This window comes from Rhopilema esculentum, chromosome 18 (genome assembly GCF_057945365.1).
Source record: "Rhopilema esculentum isolate cy_ngs chromosome 18, ASM5794536v1, whole genome shotgun sequence".
Lineage (NCBI taxonomy): Eukaryota > Metazoa > Cnidaria > Scyphozoa > Rhizostomeae > Rhizostomatidae > Rhopilema > Rhopilema esculentum.
Genome location: NC_142832.1, coordinates 4,471,174 through 4,495,132, shown reverse-complemented (window position 1 = coordinate 4,495,132; position 23,959 = coordinate 4,471,174). Strand labels below are relative to the sequence as shown.

The following is a 23,959-nucleotide window of genomic DNA, read 5'->3' as shown; positions in this document are numbered from 1 at the left end:
TATTTTGTGTTTTTGATTTATATCAAATAAAGAAATTTGTTTTGTTCCATAGAATATTGGTCAGCGATAGGTTTTTGCTTTGTATGCATAAATGTGATGAATAATTGAAATACAGTAACAATTTGTTGGCTGTATAAAAAGTGTGGAAAAGGATTGTTCAAGTAACGATTGGTAAAAAGTAACAACTAGTGGCGCAAATAAGAGATAATTTTCAAGGGAAGGAGGACTGTGACGTCAAGGGGGGCATCTCTCGACGAGAAATGAAGCGACTTTTCTAAATTGATGCTTGCGAGCGTATGAGAAAATTATATCATTGGAAAAAAGCTTGACCTACTAATTTTCATTCTATTCATTTCTGACAGACTATTTCAATTACTTGAAAACGTTACTCATTTGTATTATTTAGTGCCAGAGAGAAGTATGGCTTGGCAATAATTATTGATGTCTTGAACTGTAATTTAGCAAGTATTCAATGAATGAATGACAATAACGTTGCAATGAAATGTATTCTTGTTGGGGAGATGAGATCTCACTCCTATTGTTTGAGACAAAAGGCTTAATGATTTGTTCGAGCCAATCAACGTCGAGGGGCAGGGACGCATGCGTATTCTAACGAATTATCCCTACAAAATCCCGGGCCATCCTCAACACCTCAACACCAAAAGCCAGGGAACACAACGAGATCTCGCAAACATGTCGAGAATAGTAATTTAAGTAATTTCTGAGGAGTTTTACGCATATAACTTAAGGACGTATTTTTGTTTATTTTTCATTTAGGGGTTTCCTCGAAACTTTTTGTAGATGTAGTCAAAAGGGGAAGATCAAAATTCGAAGCTTTCCACCTTAAAAATTTGAATAATTGAATTGAAGGTACGTTGTCTGTTCTTTTAGTTGCCTTAGCCTGGCTCTAGTGTCGGAGGTCAGTTAAAATCAGGTTGTATTGTTTACATCGAATGTCTACTCTCTGTAAACACTTAGGCCGCGTCATAAAATTCTCGATGTTTTTGCTTACCTTTAGAAGTAAAGTGAGCCTTAATACAAACAAAAACCATAAAACAACAGAAAATCCAGGCAGGTTTTTCAGTATGAAAGATATTTCTGCTATGATCAAACTCCCATGTCAATGTGAATGATAAGCTCCGACCGCTCACTTAGTTTTGAAATTCGATCGCAAAGTTCTGTTTGTTCCTTTCTCGGGGGGTTCTATGCCTCTTTGACTCAGAATATATAATACGCATGTGCAATGGCCCCAAAACGGGGGTACTCATTTCATACTCAAGAACTTGCTGCATCTCATCTCCCCAACAAATTCTTATTCTAAAATTAAACTGGGTAACAATTTTTTTATCTATGATCAAAAATTACGATGACCTACCCGTTCATGTGTTATTCCAATAAGCGGTGGAAGTTTGTGTGCATTCTATAGAATCTAAAAATGTCTCCATTCCTCTCTTCCCTCTACCTTTACCCTCTCTCCTCCCCTTTTCCCTCCTCTCATCTCCTTTCTCCTTTTCCTTCCCCTCTTTTTCCTCTCTCCATTCCTCTCTCCCCTCTACCTTTACCCTCTCTCCTCCCCTCTTCCTTCCTCTCCTCTCCTTCCCCTTTTCATACCCTTCTTTATCCTCTCTCCGTTCATCTCATCCCTCTACACTTCCCCTTTATCATTCCCTCTACCCTTCCCCTTTACCGTCCTCTCCTTCCCCCTCTTCATTCCCTTCTTTATCCTCTCCTCCTTATTCCGCCTTCCCCTCCTCTTCTCTTCCCACCTCTCTTTGTCTTCTTTTCTCTCCTTTCTCTGCTTTCCTCGTCACTAAAGAGATTCGCATATCTTGTAATGAAAATTCATTTTATTACAACTGCAAAAACTTGGTAAAAATAGATGAAATTTTTCAGATATTGTTTGGTTAAAAATGTTGAACTTTTTTGGGTGTGAATCAGTTGAAAATAACTTGAATAAGGTCTGGAGCAAGTTCGATTATTTTGTAGACTCTAATTTCGTTATAAACAAAAACACACCGGTACCCAGCGAGTTTTTACAAGAATTTCCTAACTTTTCTTGAGCCTCAATTTTCTTAAAAATTGTGATTCTCCGCCTCCATTCTTAAATCATTGGTGACACTGCATGAAAGTGGCGAGAATCTAAGAAGAAAGTAAGCAAACAAATCTTTGTCACTGTCGTTTTACACTGAGGAAATCCAACCTACTAGCACATACAAGCTTGTCTCGCTTGCTCAAAAGTCTCAGATAGAAAAAATGTCAAACCGTGTCAATCATCATCTTAAAAAAATCACTCATGAAAAACAAAGGCGTCTCTAATATGTTACTTCTACCTTTCACTTAATCACAACTAACTAACAAGTACCAGATTTTGGCACTTCTGATCCCTTTATTGTGATAAGGGTCAAAGTTAATTGCGTGGTTTTAGTAAGTTAAAACTCTTATCAGACATGATATTGTTTCAAGTTTCTCTACCGGATTTACGTGTTGCTTTCCTTTTCAGAAAAAGTAACTTAGACTCCAAATATTTAGTCCATGGACGAACAAATTATAGTTCAAGTTAGCTTTGGAGATTTTCTTGAAATTTGAGAAATCGAAAAAGGAAATTACATTTGAGTAACGACCATCATCGCCATTACAATTTACTTCCTAGTTTATGTTGCATCATGGGATGGGTGTCAATCAAATGCAGCCAACCATTTTTCGAAAAGAGTGAATTTGATAGCCTCGGAATATCAGGCTGCGGACAAAAGTAACCGGTACACTTTTGCAAGTCCTTAATGCAGAGTACATTTGCTTAACAAATTGAGCGGCAAGGCTTTATTCTTTAAGTTACTGTTCAACCCAACCATCTGGTGATTAACTTTCAGATGTGGACATAGCGGCATTTATCATATTGCTTTTCTGTTAGGCCCTTTGCAGCATAAACCACCGGAGTTTCTTGCAAGAGCAAGCTGTACACAAACAGAATGTCGAGGTCAGGAAAAGTAACTCCAGGACATTCTACTGCATCAGATGTAGAACTTCGTGACCTGGGAGGTTAGTTAGAGATGTATTTTTTTCTAAATTTTCGCCGGCTGCTCAATTAAATCACGCAGTGACTATTCTGCGTTTTGTTGTTATGCCTAGCAACTGCTCAGGTTGTTTAGGAATTTTCCGCTGAGATTCAAAAGCTTAACTTCTTTCCATCGACTATATTTTGTTGTACGTTTCATTTTAGTTTGTCAGTCACTGAAAAGTTAGTTTGTATTACCTCCCGGCAGAACTGTTGGGCGGACATGAACAATCCGGAGAGCTACCATGTTTTGCTTGATGTCATATTTCTAGGAGAGCGTTCCCTGACCCTAGGCGACCTGTGATCAATGCCTGTGATCCGTTGATGTAGTCAAAAAAACTCCTTGACGTGTATGACACGAGGTTAATCGGATTATCCGAACCGGATCCTTCACCTTCGCCGAACTGTTGATAGTCAAGGGTGGACCTAACATTGGCAGTATCAATTTCCAACCCGTTTAGAAAGAGGATAATTAGACATTTTTAATCGAAACCCGATAACAAATCGTATTGTTAAAGTGGCTAGGATTCATTTCATCTTCTAATTGTTAAAAAATGATTTAATTAAACAATAACAAATTTGGCATACGAGTGTAAACAATCATGTATCGGAGATTGAAATTGCACTGACTGTTTTGCAGAAATTGCTCACCACATTTTGTGCATAACGTAACGTAAACTTGGCAAGATATTTTCTTGAGTAATCTCAGAACGGCACATTCAAAGAGAGTAACTTCATATTTGAAGTATATTCAAACACGCAGCATTTTGTTCTTTAACAACTACCCCAACAATTTAATCAAGAACATAAATATACAGTTCCAAAGTAATAACTAATTAGATTACAAAGCAGCCTTATTTGGAAGCAGACAGAGCAATGCTTTGATAGACTGTTTGTCAAGTGTGTTCTAGGATAACATTCCCGTTTTTAAGAGCACTTGCAAAGAATACCCTTGAGTTATAAAAAAGTGCAATTTGAAGAAGTTAAGGTGGGATGAGACGCATTGTTGTTGCCAGCAAAACATTGTTGGTGTTAGCAATAAGGTAGAAATGTTAAAAGAGCCATTAAAACATTTTATGTCTTTTTGCATTAAAATGTTCATGCTCAAGTACAGCACAAGTATCAAAATGGTGATTGCTTCCTGGACCCTTGATTATCGAATGTTAAAAGGAATCATTTCCACAAAAATTGAAGAAGAAAATCTTCATAAAAATTGCAGCCAGGGTCTTAAGCTGAATCTGAAAGCACAAAACACAGGAAACTGTCATCAGGGACCCCTTCCCAATAATTATCAAACTGTTCTATCTATAAACTTTATAACAGTGCAGGCAAGAATCTAGGCCGGTTGCACAGGTTTAAAAAAACCGGTCAAATTCTAACAGCTATGTTTCTCTGTAAATCTTTAATTTTTGATCTAAATTTCAATTGCAACAATTGCTGCATTTCTCCCTGACTGACTACAGTTCTTCTGTTAATATACTGAATTGAACCCTTACAAGAGTTCAACGGAGTTCCCAGCTTTCTACTTCATCTTTTATCTCAAAGTATCCAAGGAATTCAAAATCGAGGAAATCAGCAGCCACTCGATGTGACCCTTTGCATTATGCTATCTTTGCGCCAATATTGAAACTGGTGGCTATTGTTTTCTGAAAACCTGTGAAAACTGGTACCTATATAATTTCCTTATGCGGAAAAACCATTGACTAAAAAGCATACTCTTTATTGATGTCCATAGTTCAAAAGGATGGAGGTTTTAAAACAATATAATAAAAAATGAAATACGGATGCAAATAAGAATCTGAGGTTTTGTATTAAAGGGGTTACCTAGACGTTTTTTCTCGGAAAAATTCATCTAGAAAATTCATCACCTGTATAAGAGAAATTCTCACTCAACCTTTTCCCCAAAATTGTTTTTCTCACTATGTTATTAAACATTTCTCACAAAAAGTGAAAAAAACATCATTTTACCTTTGAGTCAAATTGATCACTGTTCAATATTTCAGTTGAAGATGAAATGGAAATGGACAATCCTGATGCTCAAATGTTTGGTGACTTGCCAAGCAGATTAGCAAGTAGATCTGCCATGAGTTTTCATCACAAAGCTGCAAGTCGTAGAAGTCTCAGGGGTAAGTTATCTAACACAGGTGAAAGTGCAGTTGCCCTTCCTGTTGACAGAGTTGAAAGTCAGTTAGAAATGCTAGATCTTGAGGACAGCACAAATGACCCACTAGCTGAGTCAAGGAATCTTGATAAAATCAAGGCAGCTCCAATTTCTCTTGCTCAGAAGAAGTCTATCAAGTGAGTGTGTTTCTGTTTGTTAGATTGATTCAAACAATCTTTGGACTAATTCATGTATTCTTTGAGCTCAACTTTGCATAATTTTATGAGCTCCAGTGATATCAATGCTTCAGGTCTCTCTTGTATTTTCATGATTTTTTGCTTATTCATTTAATACATATTTTATCTGGATTAAAACCACAAATTTCAAAAGCTGTTATAGATATGAGCTCAGTAAGTTTCAAGCTACACCAAGGACATTAATAAACCAATCATCTATGCATAGCTTTGATATTAAAGTGATGGTAATAAAATTATTTTTGTTGCTGTGGCTATTCTATAAGCTATTGCCATTTATTATATACTGTTAACCTTTTAAGTTGCTATGTTGTCAGTCCATAACAAGGACTTGTTGTAACTTTCATTCAGAAATTTACATGAGAGAGAAACACAGAGGAAGAAGCGAAATCTATCATGCTGGAAGTCCTTCAAGTTGAAGATTGGAATGGTATGTTTAAGTTCCACCAAAGAGATATCTTTTTACTTTCATGGATTTATCCTATTTCTTATAAAAAACGCATTTCTTCTCTTGAATTACTTTATGCAATGTTTACAGCAATGCTTTTCAAAGCCTCTGGTGATTGGAGTACCGTGAGGCACTAGGGGGCAATGCCCCCTCTTTGCAAGCATGACAAGAACTTCAAGGACATAATCTGTAATTAACCCTTGCCTCCTGCTTTTATACTTACTAATATTCCCTACTAATAATAATTAAAACTTTGCTTTCTTGCATTAAGTGAAGAGGAGGATGCCCAAAGACCTTGTACATGCTAAGATTGCTGATTTATTTATTGATTGAAGCTACTTCAACAAGAAGCAGAGTACCATTTAAAAGGAGGCTGAGTCAATTTGTTGATCATTGCGAAATCTTATCATGGTTTCTGCTGTGCTATTGTTTGTCTGTCCAAAAAAGACCTATACAGTCTATTTAACCTCGCTAATTTTTCTTCGCCTTTTAGTCCTGGGCTTTGATGAAAATGCGATTAAATGAATTCTTCGGTTCTCTTGAATTATGGCGAGGGCCTTTGAAAGAAGTCGAAGGTATGTCATAATTTATTCATCCCAGTGCCTTGTTCTAACCATTTAGAAAGACCACAACTATTTCAGATAACTTTTGTGATAATTCTTCGTCGTGGTTTGTCCTTGTTTTACTTCTTCAGTCTAATTAACCGCAGCTTTCCTATATCTGTTATCACATACCTTCATATAATGCTTGAAAGCGACCTGTCACTTGTAGGTTTTTGGACATTTTTTTCTCTTTCTTGCCTTCAAAATTAGCATTTTGCTTGCTTTTTTTAAATTTTAATGCTAGAAAGCGAGCGAAAGTTTGTTACTCTACCCGTTTCAATGCTTCATCAAGAATGATTTCCTTAAGGGTAAACTCCTCGACTGGCCGTTTTGAATTTTGATTAATGCTTCTTGCCGTTTAACTGTGCTAAAATAAGATCAAAGGCAGTATTTATAAGCTTTCCTTTACTTATATTTACCTAGAATACTTTTTATTAATCGCTGAAGATTTTCTATCTGAAAGATGTGCAAATTCGGTGCAAACTTATTTTAGCTCTACATATTTTAATCTACAAAAGGTTTATACATTACTTCACCCCCAAGTTAAAGTTAATTATTTTGTGTAAGGGAACGTGCTGCAGTTCATGCTCGATTTTTGACTCAGAATTACTGCCCTTCGGTTATGTGAATCTCGAAAACTTCTACCGTGAGGTTGGTACGCCGTAAAGCCCCCCCTCCCCCGGTTGGTGGCAACAACATTGTTTAGGCTTAGTCCACAATTGTGAAAAAAATGTTCTTGAGCGATGCGTCATCTTGATTAAAGATACTCGAATGTCCCCCTTCACGGATTTATCAAATTACCCCCCCCCCCTCCTTAACTTGGAAACCTCTTTCATACTAATTAAATTTCTTGCTACTGCAATTCCTTCCCGTTATACTTTGGTCAACAAACCAACTTCAAAATTAAACTTACTTCGATTTAGCTGTTATGTCGTGTTCAGTTTCCAGTGCAAACTTTTCTAAGGAGTATCATCCAAATATTTTCTCTTTTAAGCGTTAAAAATGCGTGATTCCATTTTCCGAACATTTTGAAAGTAAAATGTAGTAGTTTTGAAATTCAGTAGACTTTGCATCTTGTTATTAGTAGTTGTGACTTCAATCTCTTTAGTTTATCTAAAATTTACTTTTTATCGTAGGTGAATTTGGAAACGGCGTGCTCTCCTATTTCCTGTTTTTGAAATCACTTCTACTTTTAAATGTTATTATCTTCGTATTGGTGTTCAGTTTCCTGACAGTGCCGCAGATTTTAAAAGAGGGAAACACCTTAAAGGAGAGCAATGAGACAGTTTCAACTACAAGTCCAAACGTAACTTTACCAAGTAATGGCTCCTCCTTCAGTCCGCTCACAGGTGGCACGTGTTCTGTCCCGTTGTATAACTCGTCGGGCAAAAGTGTTCAAGACCATATTGTAGATTTCATCACTGGTCAGGTAGGGCTCAAAGCGTGTTTACGTTTCAATTTTCGAGTTAAATTTGTGGCCCTAGGCTACACCACTTATTACTTCTCATTAATTCCTTTGCAATTCCTCTTTTAACGCCCTTCGGCTTGATGAAAATTCCCAAAAAGGGACATTGAATAGATAGAGGCTTTACAAAGAGGGGATGTTTATAAGTTGGCTAAACAATGAACCAATTCACTTTTCAATGTTTGTCGTTGTTTGTCAGAAAGGCCATATCTGAAATTTCTTATGTTTCTTACAAATATGAGGAAAAATGTTGAAAGGTTTGACGATTGACGTTTCATGATTTTCTATTTTTATCCTCTTGAAGAAATGAATCCTACATATACTAATTAAAGTCCCCCTTAAGTCCCTAAATTGTCTAATAGAGGGACGTTAAACGTTGGACAATAGTTTCACTCAGCTGAACTCAAAGTAAGTGTATATAGAGGTTTAAAAGAGCATGGATGTAGAATAAAGGATTTATCTTTAAGGATTTGGCTGCGAAAGCGACTTGTTTCAAGTTTTGGTATTAGCATTGTATTCAGACTTGTCTCATACCTCGCGCCTGTTCCACAATAGATGCGATCTTTGAAATTCTTTTGAAGAAATTTGGGAAATGAATGGGGATTAATCTTAATATTATATTAACCCTGAAAGTAAACCTCTGAAACATTGTCCCCTCTCTAATTCAATGAAATTACTAATCAGTAGTTAACGTGTTTCCATTCTACCGGAAAATTGAAAGGCACTGACAGCGTTGGGTATAGGCAACCCTATCCCCCTTCGATTTTAATCCACTGAGTTCCTTGTACTTCAATATTAAAGATATGGCGTCGATATTTTATACCAAAATAAACAAGAAGAGTGCCCATTTTGCAAAGTAGATATTAAAAATGACATCGAAGCTTTGGGACCTCTGTATCAAGCAAACATTGCAATAAAAGTCATTATGATATTTTTCACCATACTTAGCAATATTTGTTTGCCCGTTGCATGATTTTGATAATTCATAATATTAGCTGTTTTAGTATAGTCGTACATTATTCTCCCTGCAGGGTTATATCAGCTCAACTCTGATGTTTTATGGCACGTATTCCAACCAAACTCTCCAAAATACAGACATCAAGTATGATATGCCTCTTGCCTACATGCTGGTTGGAATCAGCTATTTGATCGTCAGCCTCATCATCATGGTCCATAAGTAAGTATATATTATCTTAATTCAAAACATCCTATAGCGTAGCCGGCGTGGTAATATGGGGGGGCGCAAGGCGAGTTGAGCAATAGAAAATGGGGGTCCACACCCTTCGGAACGCCAGAAAACACAATTTTTCAAAGATACTTTTTGCCATTGGGGGAGGGGAGACTTCTGCCCCCTCTTGCCTCCCTCTCTCTACGCTACTGAGAACATCCTATTTGGTTACTCCTTTATATTGCTGATTTGCAGAAGCAGCAATAAAGCGTAGTGCTGGGGGTATGGTATTGGTAAACCCTTATTTTTCGGCTAGAAATCAACCTTATCGGTGGTGGCAGTTTATAAAACTATTCCTTGAATAAATCTGCTGATTTGTTTTGTTGCATATATTCTTCAGAAGGTTGAATGGGAAATATTCTTTATTTTAAAAGAAAGGCACATTATTCGATTTCTCGACTGAGATTAAATCGCTCACAAGTTTGTTAACTGGCCAACAATCACCTGGCAGATGGCTCAAGCCATTTTAGTATCTGTCCGTTGCCTTTAGTTTAAAAAATCGGACGGTTTTTTTGCCCATTTCAATGATCTCATTTATTGACGTTTGTGCGAACAATGTTGAAGTTTACGAAATTATGGACATTATTTGCAAGCAAATATTTGAACCCTTAAAGCACAGGACTTCAGTATCTCAGAAGCACAGTAGATTAAGTCTTCTTTTTGTTTTTGGACTTGCATAAAGGTTAAGCATATTTTTTGCAATTTATCTGCATTTCCATATGTCTGTTAACAAAACAGTTGTTTAGGAAGTCCTATTTCAATATTTTTGTAATAATCCCTTTAGAACCTTTGGTCCTACCTAGTTTTGTCCTACCGTATTAAACAGCCCTAATTTTGCTGCCTTTTGGTAACCGTAATATACTTTTGTATGTACTAATAACGGACTTTTCTTCGTCAATTTTCATCATTCCTCCCTGCTGTCAATTCAGATTACCTGAAGAAAATGAAAAATTGCCTCAAGAATGATCTTGTTAAAAAGCGATTTAATTAGAAGCTGTTTGTAATTCAAATGTTGTTAAGACGTGTTTTTGTCTTTTCAAGCTTTTCAACTGGGTTTACAGAAAGTGTAATTGAAAGTGGTGGACTGTTCTATTCATATTGCAATAAAATATTTGCCAGCTGGGATTACTGCATCACAAGCGAAAAAGCTGCTGTTTTGAAGAAGAAAAATGTTTTCCAAGATTTACAAGTAAAGAGAGCTTATTTTAATTTGTTTGGAAAATCTCTATTTACCTTCAGTTTTGTTATTGATTAACTAATTTCTAAATTTGAGTGTGTAAGCGCCAAAATTTAACCATCCTTGATGAAGTGAAAATCTTTCACTTGTTCAATTAACAGTTCAGGACTCCTATTTACAGGGACGTAGGAGAGGGGGGTGAGGGGGCCAACCGCCCCTGTTGCCTTTGATAGGAAGGACAAGGGGGGCCAAAGTGCCTTTTTCATAGAATTGTCCTTGACAAGTAATTATAACAGATTCATATGAAATTTTGAAGTATTGCATTATTCATGACGACATTTCTCAAAATCTGTAAAGAAATTTCTTATGCCAAAAGTTAGCCGAGTTTCAAGATACCTATAGACGATCGAAGCAAAATGACAGTTACAAAGACGCTTGCTCCTTGCTTGACGCTTGCTCCTTGGTTGTTCCTGCGTCCCTGCCTATTTAACCGTCCTTCTAAAAACCCTGCGCATAGATCTTTGCTTCCTTGTTCTCGTTCAGGTCTATTTCCCGTTTTTTAGGCTTTTTTTATATATGTATTATCTTACAATTTCATGATAATTAGCATCTATTTATACTTAGGTTGAAACTAAGCTTTTGTTTTGCCCATTGTCTGTAATCGAGGCCTCACGAGAAAAAGGCTATGAAGCATCTAGGAGCGTATAGTTAGTTGGTCTAAGTATCCCCCAAATTAGAGAGAAGTAAATCTTCTTACCTTTCGATCAGTAAGCCCTTTTTGAATCTTGGTTTTAGAACATGGTTTATAATTTTCCATCTTAACTTTCTGCCCAGGCTGAACTCGCTGAAGAAAAAAGAAGGGAGAAGGTTCAGAGTCGAACACGAGCTCAGAAATGTAAGATTTACACAATCAGAGGTGTCATCAACTTGCTGATAATGGGTTTCCTTGCGGGCAGCGTCTATGCAATCATCAAAACAGTCGAGATATCAGAGCAAGCTGTAGCGAGTGGGGTAAGATGAGCTCAATATTTGGCCTCTAAACTCCCGATGTCCTTTCAGAGGGTTAATTGGGCTGGAAGCACCTTCAGATCTGCAAAAATGGGAAACGAAACCATGTCTCAATATCTGTAGAATTGTAGCACTACTCTGGAACATGTTTGAGAACCTTAGTTCTTTTCCTAAGACTCGTCATAAGTGATCTACTAGTGATCATAAGTGATCTAGTCATAAGTGATCTCGTCATTTACTTAGTTTAATTTTTCAGAGGTCAATAAAAATATCTTTCAACATATATATTAGCAGTCAGATATATTTTCAATGCTAGCGAAACACCCAAATTCATTTCTAACGGTTAATTTAAATATTCTTGCAAACGATCGATTTTATGAGATTTATGATATAGCTGTAACGAGCAAGTAAGTAGGAAAACTCTGTTGGTCAATCGAGGAATAGCCTTATTTTGTTTTAGGTCTTAATAAAATTCTAATATTTCGTTAATTTTGTCTCTTAGTAGACATTAAACCCTCCGTCTGCCATTCTTTATTTTCTGAAAGGCTTAATTTGTGTAGATACTTTACTTAAGTCACCTTATTTCATTTTTTAATTCTAGATATTAGAATAGATTTGCGTTTCTTTTTGGCTCAAATCCCCGCTCAGTGTTTCAAATCCCTGCAATGAAATACGTCCATTGATTTCTTAGGTAGAAGTGCTTAAGAGGATAAATCCACACTGTGAGAAGGAATTAAATACTGTCGAAGAAGAATTTAATCTCTTAGCTAAAATCTAAGGATTAATAATCACTGTTAGATATTATTGAAAACTAAATTTAAAATTTGTTCGCTTTTCCAGGAAGCTGATCAATCAGATTTCAATGCTGTGATGAAAAAATGGGCATCTTCGCTCACAATCACTGCTTTAAACTTGGTTCTGCCACTTATATTTGAATATTTAACAGAAATGGAGGACTGGAGTCCACGTTTGGAAGTAGCACTTGTTCTCTGGAGGTACGATGACGTCATTTTTTCAAAATCAAAATGGCTTACAAATCACTTTGGATTTTATCATTGTTGATTGTTTGGGAAATCTGTCATACCTTGCCAAATTTTTTAAATATTGAACTGATTTGCATTTCAGAGGTATTTCCTGGTGTTATTTTTAGATCAATATAGTCAAAGGGAAAAAATCATGAAAAATGTTTTTTGTGACGTCATATTTTTATCATACTCTTATTCTGAAACATGCAGCCTGTTAATGATCTTGTAATTGTTTTCTATACGATTACTTACGCTATGAGCTTTTGGTTAATTGGTGAGCAGGGAGCTCCCAAAACACCGTATATACAAGCGTTTTATGTTTATAGAAAGAACATACTCTCTTTTTAAACTGAATGTATACGAGGTGCTGTTTCTTTTCTTCCAGGTCTGTTTTGTTGAAGCTCGCTTCTGTTACTGTTTTGGTTATCACTCTCTACACAACTGCCAGTTATCGCACACAGGTCAGCAGTCTATGGTTGTTACAAGCTGCCTCAGTGTTATCGTTTAAAAAGGAAATTAGTTGGGCTATATCTTTGTTTGTTTAGGTCCATTAAAATGCATATACATTCAGTACCGAAAAATTCGGTGGGATTTATTTTCGGTGAAGCAGGGCGGCGACTGAAAATTAATTCCACCGAATTTTTTGAGACCAAAATTTCTTCTTCCCAAAATTTTCAAACGCTGGAAAAATCTCGTTTTACACCGATCCACTTTCAAAATAAAAAAAAGATTCATTGATATGGTTTGAGTATTACTATACATACGTCCAATACACATCAATTTTCAGTTTCTGGTTGTCCTTCGTTATCAACAAATATAATATCCAGCTCATCTTCACTGTCTTTTCTTTCGCTCTCTACATTCAAGAAATTTGAGTTGACATTCTTGCCTACTCTTCAGTTCCATTTATTGACAATACAATATTCGATTTTTGTAACTTTTATGACTGCGCTGCAGATGATTCTATGTTGAAGATAAAAATAACTTACAGAAAGTGGTTCATTTCTTTACTCAACGAAATCATTTCTTTCCACCGAAATTTTTCAAGTTCTTACTAAAATATGACCGAAATTTTTTCCACCGAAGTTTTCCACCGAAAATAAATCCACCGAAATTTTTTGCACCTGGTTTTTTGGTTCTTAATTTGTGGTTGCAATGATCGCTGATATCGCCAGGATCACACAATTCTATTAAAAATTCTCTCGATGCAACGATCGCTACCAAAAACAAATTGACAATTTCCATCAAGACGTAACGATCGCTGGTCACAAATTTGTGCGATCCTCGCCACACCAGCCATCCCTGAGATCATATGGAAAAAAGAGCATGTTTTGAATCTTTCGGGGCCCTAGGCCACTGTAAAACCCGCTTACAATTCTCTTTTTTTTCAACAGTGCTGGGAAAACTCGATCGGTGCACAGATGTACAACTTGATATGGATCGACTTGTTTGTTGTTGTATTTATCACCATATTTGCAGAAACATCTCGAAAGTAAGTGTTCATCCTGTCTGTCAATAAAATAACTGTGTTTGTGGGATGTGCAATGAAGTCTTTCCAGCAGTGTGTCACCACCTCTCTCTCACTTCTTGTAAATTAGATAGCTTTTATGTTTGGAAATGTGTGTTATTTGCCGTTGACCTGCTAAACTAATTATTATGAAAATATGATTCTTTCTGGAGAAGCATTATTTTGGCAGAGTATAGTCCTTTGAAAGTATAAAACATGGCGTCATCCGGCAGCATTGTAAAATGTTCTTACCATCAATTTTCAAAGGTCTTTTCCACAATCATTGGCTGTGTGTCTTTTTCTGGGCTCTTTTGATCTAACTTGTCTTTTTAAAAACCAATCGTGAAACGGTGAATTTCCTTCTGTAATATCTAAAACTGTTTTTACCTCCCTTGTTGCGCACCCTATAATTCCTACAGATTTGAGAGCCTTTAATTCATGGCATAGTGGCAAAATCATCCCACTGTTCTGTTGTTGCCTCCGCGTTCTCTCCTCTGCCAATATCTTTTTACTTTCTGATTTAACATATTTTCATTTTGTAGATATGTCAGCTTGTATCTCAACTGTGGCTGTAATCTTGGAGAGAAAATAGGCCAACAAGAGTTTCAGATTCCAAAAAATGTTTTGGACTTGGTGTATGGGCAAGCTCTCATATGGTATGTTTTTATGGACTTTTATTTAGTAATAACCATTGATTGGTATTCCCATTAAACCTTAGCACTTTAGACTTCTTTTAAACCTTAGCACAGGACACACATTAATAACAGCAGTTTTAACTCGTTGAAGTGTATATCCTGTATAAATATTCGTCTTATTATTATATATTATATATGACTCTCTCATTGCCATGTACCAAGTGTTTGTGTTGATAACTTAATTTTTGGTTTTACAATTGAATATGATCACGGGATTATTCTAGATTTCGTTTTGCAGGATCGGCACATTCTTCGCTCCACTAATCCCGGCAATAGGAGTTTTAAAGTTGATCCTCGTATTTTACGTCAAGAAGGTAAGCCCCATATTTACTTCTCCAATCTCATACATATTTGCGTTTTTAGTTTGCGTGTTGTCGTATCTTTTCAACGAGCACTTGTCTCTTATTTCTATTTGAAAAAACCAAGAAAAATAAAGTGATTTTTATTTATTGCCTACTTTTCACATCATATTGAGAATATTCTAAAAATTAAATCTCGTTACATCGGACCTTCAAGGGGCGTAAGGAAATGGTCCGACTACACAGACCTATCCGGGGTACAACTTTTGAATTAAATAAGTTAAGATAGAAATTGAAAACCGCAGCTTGGTCCTCAAATTTCTCACAATTCTAGGGTTAACTATCACAAAGCATTTTTTACTTCTACCAATTCTAATAAATGACACAACCCCGTCAAATTATCTACCCCTTAGACCTCTAAATTCCCCTTTTCTCCAAGCATCATTAATAATTATTACAAATGAAAAACTTTATTATTATATCTCTTTTTAGATCAGTTTGATGTTCAACTGCAAACCAGCCTCAAAACCTTATCAAGGATCCAGAAATAACTACTTCTTCACTCTGTTATTGTTGCTGACTTTTTTACTTTGTGTTCTTGGCGTCGGATGGGGATTAACACGGTTTGTTAAAAGTTCTTAAATCTTTTCTTAATTAATTTTCCTTCAAAAAGGTTTCCTTGTACCTAAAGTAGGATTTTTTTTGTGTTAAAGACATAACTAGTCAAAAACATAACTAGTCAAAAATTATTTTCAGAAGAGATCTTTTAACTTAAAATGTTTCAATACATGACCCGTTGTTGTTAGAAATCACCATGCGAATTTAAAAGATTGGCCTACCGAAAAAAAGTTTCTTGATATGCATTTATAGAAGATTATACGATTTGTATTTTTGTGTTGACATTAGTTTATTCTTTTCATTAAGTATTCATATGAAACTTTTTAGCTTACAAACAGGCTTTCCATGTTTTATCTTCCTATTTTCTATATGTTGGCCTACTTCCAAATAAATAAAACTGTCATTCTAGTTTTTTTGGGAGATAACCGCCCACTACCGTGCATTTTCTTTGTTTGCTATAAAGTGAGGGAGCTCTATACCGATAGGTAACTCAACATGCTTCTATGCTCATAAGATGATATGTGCATTACCGTAAATCCTCGAATTAGCCCCCTGGGGGCTTATTTATTTTTGATATTTTTGGATGGGGGCTTATTCGAGGGGGGGCTTATACGAGGGGGGGCTTATAGAATCATTGTTGACATTAAGAAGACATTATTAAAAGACCTCGTTTATTTTAGTAGAAATTTCTTTTTGAGCATTTAATTAATTACTACCAAAAGTATGAATTTGTTGTGATAATTCAATAAAACGCCATAGGCGACCTCAGATGGCAAAAATCATCAAATTGAGGAATACAATTTGAGAATTTACGGTAGCATTGGGGTTTATTCGAGGGGGGCTTATTGACAATTTGTAGTTCTAGGGTGGGGGCTTATTCGAGGGGGGGGGGGCGATTCGAGGATTTACGGTACAGAAGAGGGACACTTTGTGTTGGCACGTGTCCACTACCGAAAATATGATTGGTTATAATGATATTCGACAAGCAAATGACCAATCAAATGCGGTGTTGACTAGACCAATGAAAATCACAGCTATAATGTCTAGTGTTTGTCATGTGCCCAATCAATAATTTTTTCAATCTACAATAGAGCCAACTGACGTTTCCTATAACAAGCACACATTCTGTTTTTCAGAGTCACAACTTCAAATTGTGGACCATTTAGGTAATTTTCTTTCAAATATCATTTGGATTTTGTTTAGACTCTCACTGTGTGAAATGTAAATTCTTCAAACTCGTCCCTTTGGGAGATTTCCTCATAAACTCATGAGAGAGTTTCCTCATAAACTCATGAGAGAGTTTCCTCATTTAACTAATTCCCTGTGTGCACTACTAACTTGCTTATCTGCTTTGTATTTGTTCTGTAATGTTTATATTATTGAACTCCCTTTACATTGTTTATACTTTGGATTAATGTGAACTTGCAACAAATGTATGTATACAGTGGAATTTAGAATAAATTACTGAACTGAACTGAACTTCAGGGATTTTGGAATGAGTATTTTTCTGTCAAATGTAGAATGGGTTGTATTCTGTTGCTGTGTTGGGTTGTAATTTTTTTGGTATTGTTTTTATTTGTTTCGAAATAAAGTATAAATGTGTAAGAAAATTCTGATCTGGCTAGTCATTCATATGATTATTAACGATTTGATATTTTCTTCAACAGAAACTTTTTATGTCTTTCTGACAAAAAGATGTTTGATATCATATCACTGAGAATAAAGGATTGGCCGACTGTTTTGTCTGAAATAATGAATTTCGTGGAAACTCCTGCGTTTTTGGTTCCAGTTCTCATAATCATATGGTGAGTTTGTCTTTAATGTGCATCCATTCGCTTGTCTACTGGACTTACAACTGATGAGACTTAGCAATAAGATCTCCGAACAACGTAAAAGCTGTCTGAAAGATGCACCATAACACAGGACTCTTCCCATACAACTAAGGAGCGTTATTGTATACCCTTTGTGATTTTCGAAAATCAAGGAACCAGTCAAACGTGCCAATACTTCTATCAACGTTCCTTCGATCTGCACCTTGATATAAACTTTTGCTTACCTTGGACCACTGTCCGACGTTTTAAACTCTGAGGAGAACCGGAAGAAAAATACTATAGTATGTAATGTTTCCGATTTCCTAGGTTCTGGTACGCAGAGTACCGCTCTCCTTGCTACCTTAAAACTTTGATTAGGCTGAGGGGGGGGGGGGATTGTTAGGGACATGGAAGTGAAAAAGAAAATGAGTGCTGGTTTTAGAGAGGGGTATTACCCTTGATAGTGTCCAAAATGCGAAATACCTTGAAACACAAGTAGATAACCACCTTAACTGGAAAGGTCATATCAAAGCTCTGTCAACAAAAATTCCAAGAGCAATTGGCTTTCTAACAATGCCAAATGTTTTTTAGCTCAGGACACCCGAAAGACACTTTATACTGGTATTGTTGAGCGCCACTTTAAACACTGCTGCGTAGTTTGGGGAAACTGTGGTGCAACCGAAAAGGGCCGTTTGCAAGAACTTCAAAATCGAGCAGCAAGGATAACTACAAATAGCAGCCTTGATGCTTATGATAGCCCACTGTTAGATACTCTTGGACTTAAAGCAATTCAGGATTTGATCAATAATGAAATTAACACTATGGTTTACAAATCCCTAAATGGACTAGCACTAGCATATATATCAGACTTATTTATAAGAAATTCAGAAAAGCATTTGCATGTTTTACGCAATTCCTATACAGACTCCCAACTACCTAAAAACTTCAATAATTGGCAAAAATGCTTTTCTTTAGAGGTTTACAGGCATGGAATGCCCTTTCCGTCAAAATTAAACATCTCTCTGCAGATTTCCAAAACCAAAAGAAAATAAAGCTTTAATTCTATTTCAGATTTCCAAAACCAAAAGAAAATAAAGCTTTAATTCTATTTCAATATTTATTGTAAATTAGTTTTGTATATTGCTAGATTTTAGCTTTGTTTTCAATGAATATGCTGTAATTTAAATAGAGGGCCTCTTGTAGACCAGCATTTGCTTGAGGGTTACCTTTCTTAATTTATTTGAACATGAAAAATAAAAAAAATTGTTCCGCTACATGTTTGAGAAGGATATTACGCGCTGTGACATATTGAACAGAACGGTTCTGAGTTGCGATTCCGGGTTGGGATTCCGGGTTGGGATTCCGGTTGGGATTCCGGGTTGCGATTCCGGGTTGCGAAAACGGGTTGCGAAAACGGGTTGCAACCGGTTTGCACGCTTAGTGTAATTATCAAGCAACTGCTGGCTCTACCTATTCTAAAGTGAGCACAATATGACAATCCAGTAAAACAGTAATATTCATTAAAAAATATCATATTGGTTTTCGCTCCTTATTTGCTAATAATGCACTGCCCCCTTACAGTTTGCTGCTATATTACTTCCGATCAATGACAACAGCTCACGAACGTATGATTGAAATGCTTAAAGACCAGCTTGTCATGGTAATATACTCTTATTTCTTATTTTTTGCATGTCAACAACTTTTCCTCCACCAGTATGTATGAATGCTGAAAAGTTTTTGCACCACCAGCAGGTTTCACCTCGTCCCAGCACTTCCCCTTTTTTTGTCATTAAGAAATGAAATATTGTGCGCTGGATAGCTAAATATCAAACTGGAAATATCAAACAACGAAAACCATACCCAAGGTCAGGTATTAAATCATATAATCGTGCACTTATCCCTTCGAATACCTAAAACGAATGGAAATATCATTTCACCGCTTTTCGCTCCTTCAGATGCACAGAGGAGGATACAGATCATTTAAAGAGAATTAGGGAGACAGGCCGATACCTGTTCCTACCTCGACTGCCGATCTCCATTTACTTCGCCTTAAACTTTGCATTCTATATTTGTTTCTACCTAGCATCCAAATGTGGTTTTTAGAACAATAAGAAGCTGTGCATGTCGAGCGGTGTCCTAGCCCTGCCTCTCGATGTGACCACACCTCATGATTCCTATGCCTGGAATTGCAGAGAGCGGGCGACTCTCCTCACTCTTTGGGAAAGTTTGGTCATAGCAGGGACTCGTCCCCAGATCCCTGTAATCGTAATCCGGGACCCTAACCACTGAACCATCGTACAGTGTCGTTCTACATATTCAGCTGTTGTTCCATTTCAATAAACAATGTCCTCATTACCTTCAATTTCCTTACATATTTGCATTTCGACTGAATTGTATCTTAAATTTGTTTCCAGGAAGGAAGAGACAAAAGATTTTTAATGGAGAGACTTTTGACACTGACGAAAAAAACAGACGATGCTTCCCAAAACCACACCCTATTACCGTCAATGGGTAACAAATATTAGCCTGCAATGGCGAGCGTTGTAAAATATAATAAATATTTCATTGCTCCTTAAAGGTGTATATAGTAATCTACTATGGGAGGATGACTTGTGAAGATTTGCTTCCCTGAAAACGGAGGGATTTTAACGTAGGTGGCCTCAAGATTTAGTTGCTATAAATGACATCTATGTGATTATAATGCAATGCATTTAGAATGAATGAATGGAAGACGGAAATGGCAAGGCTTGATCCGAGGGTGCAAAGCTTTTTAGATCATTGTCCCCTTTATAGAATCCTTGATTTCGCACCCGGCCCCAACCCCTAGCATGTGGAAAATAGAGTACTGATAATGACAAAGTAGATGTCAATCCATCCTCCTCCGAGGTTGATATCGACCACTGTGAAGTCCTCTGGGCTATGTTATCTTTAGTGGGCCCTCAGTGATATTTTTTCTCCTTTCCGAGTTTGGCGATAAGGAAACCTTAGAGGTTTTTTCGATTCAGACAAAACTACCTATCTTAAGGTTAAATATCTTGAGAAAGATGGTAATGAATCGTATTGTTGTATACAGTAGACATATGGAAGACATAAAAATATGATTTCTGCGTCATTGGCCTCTTATTGCTAAGGTGGGGCCCTGACCCACCCTTCTTTGCTAGTTTTATTCTGTCAGAGAAGTACCTTGTCATCGATACCTACTGAAGTGTATCCAGTTTATACTTGTGTAAAATTTTTGATTCTGTAGAACCTATTTATACTGCTATTGGTAAACGTAGTGCATGGGGCAATTTTTCTTTTCGGCGGAGAAATCTTATTTTCTGTTTCTTTTACCCGTTTCTTTTCATTTTCATTTAGCTTCTTGCTGAAAAGTTATTGTTAATTTTCTGTTCATCAGATGAATCTTTTGCTATGTGTTAGAGTAATGTTTTTGGTATGTGTGTTAGATTTTAGCCATTGAACCTGAGCACAGGGCAACTCACGTAAATCCATTCGTTTCCAGAAATATGTAGTTCTGTCTCTAAGTCCCTTAAACAACATCATGATAATAAACCTGAACAATTCAAGTGTTGGATGTTTATTTCTCAAGTTTGAGTGAAATTTGCTCGTTCAGTTTTACAATTTGCCATCAGAGGATTAATTTTGCTAGCCTATTGTTACAATCAGAATCATTCAATCATGATAAATATATTATGTTGGTAATAGTTGATTTATTATATTAGAAATAATGAAGAAATGATTTGAATATGGCCGTGATTCATCTATGTGAGTGAATTTTTTCAAAAACCTGTGAGTTGCTCTGTTGCTCCAAAATTTATAAAGGCTTTATTTAGTAGACTTATTGTATTTCCTATACACATTTGAATCTTATTTGTCTTCGCTGTATGATAGATAGAAACGTTGCCAAGTGTTGAAATTTGTTGTATAATGTTATTGTGTTAGTTGTTATGGTAGTTTCCAAGTTTGCAAGTTATTTGCAAATTGTAAAAGTTTTCTAGGGTATGTGATGACTTTTAAATGTTTTATATATTGATTTTTGAAGAATATCTGATTATTGATATGATACTGTACTTTACTAACATGTTAACAATTGATTTTTCCTGATTAATAATTTATCAATCGATTTCCATCATGAGCTCTTTTCTTCGTCGTTTGGTTTCAACAGAGTTATCTTTGTGCAATTCATTTTACGTGGTGTATTCAACACTCTCCTTATATTTATCAATTTCAAATGTTCCTTATTGAGCAAAAAATACTAAGAAGCTTGTGATTTCACCAGTGAACCAATAGAAATTACTGGTTACACGATTTAATTTGAATTCCCTTTTCAAATTAAAAAAAAGTTGATTGACGTAAAATATTCTCGTTTTCATATCAGATATTTTGCTCACAAGCTTCTAATAGTCTATCTTGAGTTGAGGCATAATTATTTGAAATAGATTTCTTTTAGAGTTTTTTCAAAAGCTTCATTTATCAAAACTCACTGAAATTTTTTTATTGTACCAGCATGAGCTTCGAATCTTTGATTGGTTGATACGAAAGCAATTTGAAATGGATCAGGAAAGTAATGCAGGTATCTTGGCAAGTATGTAAACTACATTTGCTTGCGATAGAGGTTAGGCCTAGTAAAGAAAATACCATGTTGATCAATCGACACAGGGGTTTTGGAATGAAATCGTTCATATAGATGTATTGGATGAATGTTCTTGAGTATTCTTCCTCCCCACCCAACATTTCCCCTCATCTTAGGGGCAATTTAAGACCAAAATTTGCAGTAAACAGTGTTGAAATGCAATTGTCAACTTTAGGATTACAGAGAAAGTTCGTGACAAAAAACTGCCTCTACTTTGGTGAACAAGATTCAGTTAAAATGTTTGAAATCAATTTATCGTATCAAATTTTATACCTGGCGTTTGGAATGGATAGCACTAAAAACGATTAAAAGTGGCCTTTCTTGGCGTTTGGTTACAGTTTTCCGTTTTATGATTGGTTCGGACTTGAAGGTGTGTCTGTCGCATCAACCAATCAAAGATTTGAAGCTTATGCTGATTGGACCATATTTGGAACACAAAAGTGGAAAGTTACAGCAACAAAATGAAAATGGCTCTCCAATTCTAGCTGAGATGAAATTTCCCCAAATTATAGTTTCTTAATTTAGTTTATTGATGTTTCTCATGCTCTAATTTAATTATAATATCAGTTATACTTTGATACAAACCGTGAACCTGTGAATTTTTTCTGGTGAAAATTTTTTGGTCAAAACGAGGCAACTCTGCTAAGAGGCACGGTTGAAGTAATGGCGGCAGATACGATTGTGAATTTCTCAGTGCTCTTTAAACTTTTTGATGAAGAGATTTTGCGAGAAAAGCAAGTACAGTTGATGAAATTTGCAACAGAAATTGCAAATGGTTACATTTGGCAAAAAGATAAGTTTGGTTTACAACTTGAAATTTCGCCTTCGAAGTCAGGTAATATTTGTTCAATTTCCATCATCAAGTTACCGTAGAAATACATTTGCAAATGAAAATAAGATGATCATAAGAATATAATTGATCATTTTCAGTATTGTAAATATTTTGATATGAAGCGTCAAATTGTGAAAATAGTTTCAATTCTCCGTTTCGGGTTGAGGTCATCGATTTTGATCTTGCTATCTTATCTACAGACCTTTCTCAAAAATGGACTCCAGATTTTAAATCTTCATCTTGAAATTAGTCTAGTTTAGACTGAAAACTTTATGTCTTTTGGACCGTTCGGTCGCGAGTTGCGTCAATTTGAACATTTAGATATTTCTGTAGATTTGACCGGAATTCAGTTCTGTAGTGAACAAATTTCACTACACAGCGAGAAATTCCATTGATGAAGTGTAAGGAAAAGCTACATTCTGAAAGTGGGCTAATTCGCTATCTGACGGGCCAAACAACACGACATTTTCGACATAGACTAATTTTAACATTAAGATCCTAAATTTATGATCCATTTTTGGCAAATTTCAAGAAAGAAATACCTGGAACAAAGAATACCTTGAGATATTTTGATATTTACATAACTCATATTCCGATATTACTTCATTAATATTATATATAGATTTAATATAGCTAAAAGATTTAATATATATTAATTTTAAATAATACCCTTAATGCCCAATATAATCAACTCCTCAGTAAAAATATGGACCTGGCTTATAAAGGATTTTCTTGTATTGTCAAACTTGGAAATAGTAGAGCGGTGTCACCCTCTTGGTGGACTTTTTTATAATAAAACTGTTTAAGAATAATAAAGCTGTTACCAATGTATAAATATAATAAAAACCATTTCCCAGGCCATGCTGGGAATAAAATAGCAGGGGTGCAATGAATCGCACTCCTTGTGGTGCCAAGGCATGCAATGGTGTGCTATTGCACCAAAGTACTTGATAATACAGTCAGCTGTATATGGACTAGACTACATAACTTTATCATAAGAAAACATAAGCAAGGCTAGTTCAATCAATACATTTTATCAAACAAGCTTTATTAACGTCAAACCCAACATATTAAAGAGAAAAACATTAACAATAAGGTAGGTTAATTAATATGTAATCCTGCAGTTTATGAACCCTTCTTGTCTGCTTCTCCTGACAATCTCGTTCTCAAAATTAAAGAATTCTAACTGTGTTTTCACCATAAA

The 23,959-nt window shown here is 35.9% G+C and overlaps 1 protein-coding gene across 1 annotated transcript; it reads left to right on the top strand.

Annotated features, from left to right (window-relative positions):
* Positions 1–2,689: 2,689 nt before the first annotated feature.
* LOC148958087 (transmembrane channel-like protein 7) lies at positions 2,690–21,419 on the top strand. Its single transcript, XM_089113601.1, has 18 exons — positions 2,690–3,036; positions 5,056–5,350; positions 5,759–5,837; positions 6,349–6,430; positions 7,594–7,886; positions 8,954–9,099; positions 10,192–10,339; positions 11,162–11,338; positions 12,176–12,330; positions 12,746–12,821; positions 13,755–13,852; positions 14,410–14,523; positions 14,801–14,876; positions 15,354–15,484; positions 16,616–16,645; positions 17,147–17,284; positions 18,872–18,950; positions 19,705–21,419. Exons 1-18 carry the CDS (start codon positions 2,967–2,969, stop codon positions 19,813–19,815), a joined length of 2,298 nt encoding a protein of 765 aa, XP_088969727.1. The 5' UTR covers positions 2,690–2,966; the 3' UTR covers positions 19,816–21,419.
* The last annotated feature ends 2,540 nt before the right edge of the window (positions 21,420–23,959 follow it).

Bases quoted from the DNA above. Each gene is read 5' to 3' on its own strand.
- LOC148958087 (XM_089113601.1), top strand. From the start codon at position 2,967: ATGTCGAGGTCAGGAAAAGTAACTCCAGGACATTCTACTGCATCAGAT. The intron at 5,838-6,348 runs GTATGTTTAAGT...TTCGCCTTTTAG, and splicing joins TCAAGTTGAAGATTGGAATG to TCCTGGGCTTTGATGAAAAT. The intron at 11,339-12,175 runs GTAAGATGAGCT...TCGCTTTTCCAG, and splicing joins AGCAAGCTGTAGCGAGTGGG to GAAGCTGATCAATCAGATTT.